Source organism: Branchiostoma belcheri, unplaced genomic scaffold, assembly GCF_001625305.1.
Source record: "Branchiostoma belcheri isolate BF01 breed outbred unplaced genomic scaffold, Haploidv18h27 scaffold49, whole genome shotgun sequence".
Taxonomy (NCBI): Eukaryota; Metazoa; Chordata; class Leptocardii; order Amphioxiformes; family Branchiostomatidae; genus Branchiostoma; species Branchiostoma belcheri.
The window spans coordinates 438,028-446,141 of NW_017804120.1; the positions used below are offsets into that span (position 1 = coordinate 438,028).

Genomic DNA, 8,114 nt, shown 5'->3' on the forward strand with positions numbered 1-8,114 from the left:
ACTAGTTATTTGTAATTATATTAGGATCACAGATTGTGCCAGTTAATCTATAGCAAGGAGACAACATGTATTACAGCCAGAACTTTATGACTTTGCCACATGTTTTACAATATGTTTTTTTTTCACGAGTTTCGTCCCGCTTGAAAATAATTCCTCCAATTTACGATTCTTATTAGTTACTTTTAACAAACTGTTACAGCATTTAATTTAACATTGCAAAATCATCACATTTTCAACTCAAATTTTTCATAGTTCCTGATGCAATGGATGACCTTGAACTAAACAAAATTGTTCACATTCTCTCGCAAGTGACCAAGTTCTGAGGCTACATCCGGGAACTCCAGATGCTGTCGCCGTATTGGACAGCCTCGTGTACACGCCAGAATTCCAAGTAAGAGTTTTGTTTAGTTTATCAGACATCATTTTAAGAATTTGTGCAGAAATGTACAAAACATGTTCAATCAAACGATTCCCAGTCAATCATAAAATTATATGACTTAAAAATAGACGGTGTGGGCACGTGTGTGTGTGTATGTGAGTGTGTGTATGTGAGTTTGTGTGTGTGTGTGTGTGTGTGTGCATGCGTTTGTGTGTGACTGTGTGAGTGTATGTGTGTGTGTGTGTGTGTGTGTGTGTGTGTGTGTATATGTGTGTGTGTGTGTGTGTGTGCTGTATGTGTGTGTGTGTGTGTGTGTGCATGTGTGTGTGTGTGACTGTGTGTGTATATGTGTGTGTGTGTGTGTGTGTGTGTGACTGTGTGTGTGTATGTGTGTGTGTGTGTGTGTGACTGTGTGTGTATATGTGTGTGTGTGTGACTGTGTGAGTGTATGTGTGTGTGCTTGTGTGTGTGTGTGTGTGTGACTGTGAGTGTATGTGTGTGTGTGTGTGTGTGTGCGTGACTGTGTGTGTGTGTGTGTGTGTGTGTGTGTGTGTGTGTGTGTGTGTGTGTGTGTGTGTGTGTGTGTGTGTGTGTGTGTGTGTGTGTGTGTGTGACTGTGTGTGTATATGTGTGTGTTTGTGTGTGTGACTGTGTGAGTGTATGCGTGTGTGCTTGTTTGTGTGTGTGTGTGACTGTGTGTGTATATGTGTTTGTGTGTGTTCAAACACCTACTTTTACATATTAGGGTCTAGGGACGAGCATGCTCACGAATGGATATTAAATGGGGTGAAGTCTGCCATCTCCGCTGATCGCATGTCTTACCTCATCCTCCAGTTGGACTTCTGGAAACAACCTTCTCACGGCAACCAAAGCGTCGACGTCCATGTGCCCAGGGACGACCTTCCTGCTATTCTAGACCTTCTCCAGCGGCATAGCATTTCTTACCACACCATGGTAGACAACGTCCGTCAGGCGGTGGAGAAACACATGGAGGACAACCACAGGGCAAGGGCGCGAACTGCTGGGCAGCCGGCCAGGGTCGACAACTTCGACTTCAGCGTCTATCACGAGTGGAACGAGGTAATTTCTGATTGGACGTTTTTTTATGTTTACCTTGAAAGTTCGCAGAAGGAAGCATATTGTTTTTGCTCAGTTTCTTCTTCTTCCGTTTCAAACAAATAAAGTCAATGACTTGGACTAGACGTGTGTCACCATGGTGATTTTTACTGTGGCAGACACCCTGTGGTGTTGGGTTACATTATGTAGCAGGGCAGAGTTGGACTGGCTGCTCACCATACATATGACTGTACAAATGTATTCGACTTTGAATGAATGAATGAATGAATGAATGACTGTTTATTATCGTGCCATTGCGATCAATATGCCGCCCAGCCCATATGGGCTTATAAGGCACCGACAAAATACAAAATCAAAACAAATCAAAAGGTACAGAGAATCAGATGTAACATAAATTATAACTTAACATAATATATAATAAATACAGGAAATTAAGTAGTACTGGTCATATACAGAAATCAAATCAAATGTAACATAGATTATAAATAATAATAATTTAGGTTCAACCAAAATGATAATGGATAAAAGTAACAAGAGGTAACTGTCACATAACTGTTACATACAGAGAACCAACTTAACAGAAAATGAACAGGTAAACGTAGCAAGGAGGGAGGCGAACCAAACTGAAAATGACAGTAAAACAAAATAAGATCAGCCTGTTATGAATAAATGTGAAGTTTACGTTTTTTCCAGGCCTGCTGTAAGTATGTCGCCGTTTCAAACACTCCCTCTGTAAATAACCACTTCAGTTTTGGTTCATCCCTATCCCAGATAAGATCAGGTCGCCTCTTGTACATCTTATCAAAGAGTGCCTGACGTAAGTTGTCATAAAACGGACAGTAAAACATAAAGTGGGCCTACATTTTCTACTTCATGTAAATCACACAGCAGACATAGTCTGTCCTTTTCTGGAATGCCCCGATATCTTCCCGATGATGATGATGATGGAAACATTAATGCATTCCGATATAAGAAACGGTATCGCCCTGGTAAACCATTATGGAATGGTGAACTAGATAAGTTATGGGCTGAAATGAGGGCGGCAAAACGTCAGTTTACAAGAAGTCAGGGTAACAAGCGATGTAGGGAAGAGCTTAGGAAAAATTTTAGGGACAAACAATATGCTTTTGACAAGAAGCTTCGTTTTTATAAACGTAGACACCAGAGGGGGCAAGTGCTTGAATTTGAGGGGCTTCGGACCAGTAACCCACAGCGATTTTGGAATGAACTGAATAAACTAGGACCTAGGCGAAGTACAAAAATCCCTATGGAAGTGATAGACCATGATGGTGATCTGACTCATGATGTAAACAGGGTTCTTGAAAAATGGGAAAGGGATTTTGCTGACCAGGAAACAATACAGAAGCTGAATTTGATGAAGAATTTTATCAGGAAATTACACTGAAAAATCAACTTGAAAAGGATATGAGGAATGCATCATACCCCACCAATGCATTTTTAAACTCCCCGATTACTTTGACTGAAGTTGAAGAAGCCCTTATATCTCCTAAGACAGGGAAAGCAAGGGGGGTGGATGATATCTCTAATGAAATGTTGAAAACACCAAATCTGTTGCATGTTATATACCCTTGTGCACAAATGTTTTGATAGTGGTCTTATACCATCTGTCTGGTACAAATCTATAATTAAACCCATCCCAAAATCATCAAAAAAAGACCCTAAAGTCCCCCTGAACTACAGAGGAATAAGTTTGATGAGCACAGTATACAAACTTTACACAACCGTCCTCAACAACAGACTAAATCACTACCTGGAGTCTTTAAATCTAATAGAAGACGAACAGAACGGCTTCCGCAAAGCGACAGCCTGTATTGATCATATATATACTATTTCTACTGTTGTAAGGGCAAGAATTCAAGAGGGTAAATCAACTTTTACTTGTTATATTGACTTTCAGAAAGCGTTTGATTGCATAGACAGGGATCTTTTGGCATACAGATTGATTGATTGTGGTGTTGATGGTAGATTTTACGAAGCTTTAATGACCTTGTACAAATCACCTGTGGCATGTGTACAACTTAACGAACACACCACACAATGGTTCCCCACTCCATGTGGAGTTAAACAGGGAGATGTATTGTCACCTACATTATTTGCATTATATGTTAATGATCTTGCAAAATTGGTAAAGCAATCTGATCTCGGAGTTAAACTAGATGATATAACATTGAGTATTCTACTGTATGCAGATGACATTGTTCTCATAGCTGAGACTGAGGCTTAACTACAGAAAATGTTGGACATTGTATCTAAGTGGTGCTCAGAATGGAGACTGATGATCAACCATGCAAAAACACAAATTATGCATTTTAGAAAACACGGTATTAAACGAAGCACTTATGAATTTATGTTCGGAAAAATTAAACTGGAGTATACAAGCTCCTATATATCTGGGTCTCCATTTAGATGAGCACCTGACGTTTACCCCCGGTACCACCATACTTGCAGATGCAGCGGGAAGGGCTTTAGGAGGTGTACTAGGCAAAGTTAAGGTCTTAAAGGACCTAGGATTCCAAACTTATTCTGCACTTTATGATGCATGTATGTGCCCTATATTAGATTATGCTGCAGGTGTGTGGGGTTTTAAAAAGTATGACAAAAGTATTGTTATTCAAAATAGAGCCATCCGGTGCTTCCTTGGTGTACACCGTTTTGCATCCACCTCTGCTATAAAGGGTGACATGGGTTGGATGCCGTGTGAGGTTAGGTGGAAGGGAGCTATGGTGTCACTCTAGAACAGACTAATGAATATGCATGAAGACAGGATCACTAAGAAAGTTTTCAGATGGGACCTACGTAACAAAGGCCCCTGGAGTACAGATTTATATGAAATATTTTGTGATTCTGAACATGAACATGTCTTCTCAAATAGGCTCAGAGGTAATACTAGACTCATCAAGGATGTGCTGTTCTCTCAATATGAAGAAAACTGGGCCTCTGAATTATGGTCTAAACCAAAACTGAGAACTTACGTGCTAATCAAAGACACATTCTCTCCAGAAAAATACGTTACTTTACCCCTTACAAGATCACAAAGATCTCTTTGTGCCCAGTTTAGATCTGGAATATTTTGACATACTTTGAGTAAGAATAAACAGTGCAGTAAGTTGTTGGGCTAGACCAGGTGAAGGTAAACATTATGCATTTGCAAATGTTGCCTTTCTAGATTTCGGTATGTATGTTTGTCTGTGTATCCGTAGTTACTTGAATACAGTGGATTAACAGGAGATGAATGGAATGGTATAACCACAGACTGACAAGAAGGTCAAATTGGACCGTTAGAATGGTCTCTCCGCAAGCTGGACATGAATGATACATATGTTACCAAAAACGAAATCCACGTAGTACTGATATGTAGCTAGAAGCTGAGAAGGCAGAAGCTCCAGTTTATGTAAATGACTTTTCCATAATGAAACAAATGAATCATGCAACATATCATTCATTCATTCATTCATTCATTTATTTATTTATTTATTTATTTATTTATTCATTCATTTATTTATTTATTTATTTTGCCACTTTCTTTGACAGATTGACGATTTTATAACGGATGTGGAGCAGACATATCCACAAATCGCGTCTCTGTTCAGCGCAGCAACTACATTTGAAGGACGACAAATAAAAACTCTCAAGGTAGGTTGAAACCTTATGAATCTTTGCCATAAGACACAGCAAGCAAAATGCGCTATAAGGACAAATATAAATACATTATTACATGGTTTAAAAGTCCACACATCATTAATTTTATGTACATTATTTTGTTAAAATTTCGAAAAATGCATTTTTTGGTCGTTGACAACCCAGTGCATGTTCAATTTCATTTAACTTGTTAGTTGGGGAGGGGGCGGGTAAATACAAAGGGGATATTTTTAAACCTCAATCTTGCTATATCTTGTGGTCAAACCTACCATTTTGTATTATAAAATGGTTTAAAGTCCACATACAGTGAATTGGCAATACATTAATTTAGTAAAATTTTGAAAAATGAATTTTGATCGTTGACATCCCAATGCATTTTTTTAATTCAAGTATTAACGGGTGAATATGCAAATGGCATATTTTTGAACCTCGGTCGTGCTATATTTTGTGTTGGAACCTAGCTTGGAAAGCCGTCCACTTCCGGTGAGACCAAACCTGCGATCTGGATCGACGCCGCGATCCACTGTCGGGAGTGGATCTCACCCGCCACGGTCCTGTACGCCATAGACAAGGTCAGCTGATCCGGATCAAATCTTAACAAAGGCCTTGTTCATATGAAACCACCCGAACCGCAATTCCGGTAACTCGCATTCCTCACATCTGGTCCACGTGCCATACATTCCTTTCAAACCGTGTCCGATCACGATTCTCCGAAACTGCATTCATTGTTGTTTGAAGTAGTAGTAGCAGTAGTAGTAGTACTAGTAGTAGGCGCTTTCAATGTGATTTGGAGCGTTCAGATGGGGCCACTTGAAACCGGCTTCGGGGGAAACCACATGTAAAGCGCCTTCACTGACTTCTTATGAACAGGGCCAAAAACACAAAAAATTAACAAGGCCACGGCAAAAATACATAGATTTGATCCGAACATTTGCCTCTATTGCTTCTCGGTACGGAAGTATTGTTTTGGGTGGCTGAGTTCTGCGTAAATGTTTCGGTCACATATTGGGTGGGTGGGGAATGATTTTCACAGATATTGATAGGTCAAGTATGAAGGTAAGGGGGTGGTATATGGAGGAATTCATGAAATCTATCCGAGTATATCCGATCAGATGGCGAAATGGCGAAACCTAAGAGACGTCCAAAAAATCCTACTGGAGGTCGAAAATCTCTGAGTTATCATTTTTTCACTTTTTCTGTTACAAAAACACACCTGCTCGCTTTTAATCGTACAAGAAAATAACGGAAATCTTGGCATTTTTGTCCTGCCAGTTTACCCGTCTGTACGGCTCCGACCCGACTGTCACACGACTGCTGGACGAACTCGACTGGTACTTCACTCCTGTCTTCAACATAGACGGCTACATCTACACCTGGGCGGCACCCGAGGTAGGTCAAACTTTATGTTTCTCATCTAAGACATTGGGATTTTTCTTGTACGCACTTAGTAATGTCTCTACGTTTTAATGTCTATCAGACACCTTCCTCAGAGCTTCTGACGGGGGTACTGCCTCGTGCCACAATACATAGTTGATTTAGGTGGTGCTTTTGTGGCAAGAACACAATTCCTAACGGTGCGAAGTTTGTATCCCCCCTCGTCCTGGTCGATCAATTTCAATATCCTAGTATGTTCTAACACCACGATGAAATTATTTTCGGTACCTGTTTCTCTTCTTCTCGTATGGGTTACATTATGATATTTTGTATTTCATTATTTCTTGTCACTATATTAAATACTCCTCTCTTTTCCAAGAACCGACTATGGCGGAAGAATCGATCCACCCAGCCGGGACCATGTGTCGGGGTGGACCTGAATAGAAACTGGGACGACCACTTTGCTGGTGGGTTAACGTTACTTTATACCCCAAACCCTTGAAAAGGCTTATAGAAGGAAACGCAATACATTTGCTTTCATGTCAACGCGTACTAAGATTATGTTTTACCTACTTGAAAACAGAGGTATTGTTTTGAGTGTGTTTATCTGTGTGTGTGTGTGTGTAGTAGTAGTAGTATAGGATATGCAGGACTTGTGGCAGGACTTGCTTATCAAGAATCGGCCTATTCAGCCACCAGAGGTCATGCCGGCGTGAAGAGCCTTCCTAATCTTCGCACGCGAGGACAAGCCATGATGATGATGATATGTGTGTGTGTGTGTGTGTGTGTGTGTGTGTGTGTGTGTGTGTGTGTGTGCGTGTGCGCGCGCGCGTGCGTTCGCTTGCCTGTCCGTACAGCGCGTGGCTGGAGAGATTCCTTAACACAGTCCACAAAAGGTCAGACACAGGAAGTACGGTCCCAGAAGCTGGCTCGAAGCCAGCAGGAAGGCCACCCAGGGGTCTTCTGGCCGGATGGCAGTAGGAAAATGCATACAGAGACAATAATGTGTCAAGCAATAAATTCACAAAAACTCTAGGTCACGGAGGTATGAAATCTTTTATATGTTATCTGTATCTTTTATGCACATATAGAAACGGGCGCTAGTCCGGACCCATGTTCGAACATCTACCACGGCACGGCGCCTTTCTCTGAACCGGAAACACAAGGCATTTCCGACTTTGTCCTGAACCACCCGGAAATCAAGGTGTACCTGGCCATGCACTCCTACAGCCAACTGTGGATCAGCCCCTGGGGGTACGACTACGCACGGCCGCCTCACTACCACCTACAGGTACGCCCGTGATTGGTTGAATGTGCACGTGACGTCACAACTTGTAGCTATCACTTGGCGCCGCCATGTTGGTGGTAGGGAGAGATCCAAGATGGCGACAGGTTGTTGTATTAATGGTGAATTAATGGTCTGTTCCACTACAACCTGCTAGAACATCCGTGATTGGACGTGTTTGCGTGACACGTAGACACCCTTTTCGCCACCATGTTGGTGGGTTAGATTAGATGGATCCAAGATGGCGACCGGTCACTACATGGATAGATAGATAGATAGATAGATAGATAGATGGATGGATGGATGGATAGATGGATGGATGGATGGGTGGGTGGGTGG

The 8,114-nt window shown here is 41.4% G+C and overlaps 1 protein-coding gene across 1 annotated transcript in view; it reads left to right on the plus strand.

Annotated features, from left to right (window-relative positions):
- The first annotated feature begins 1,192 nt into the window (after positions 1-1,192).
- LOC109479440 (carboxypeptidase B-like) overlaps positions 1,193-8,114 on the plus strand; it is a 7,888-nt gene continuing 966 nt past the window's right edge. The window contains exons 1-6 of the mRNA XM_019781405.1: positions 1,193-1,459; positions 5,009-5,110; positions 5,578-5,688; positions 6,389-6,505; positions 6,870-6,957; positions 7,582-7,781. Of these exons, the coding sequence (XP_019636964.1) occupies positions 1,193-1,459; positions 5,009-5,110; positions 5,578-5,688; positions 6,389-6,505; positions 6,870-6,957; positions 7,582-7,781 (885 nt within the window). The remainder of the gene's footprint in view (positions 1,460-5,008; positions 5,111-5,577; positions 5,689-6,388; positions 6,506-6,869; positions 6,958-7,581; positions 7,782-8,114) is intronic.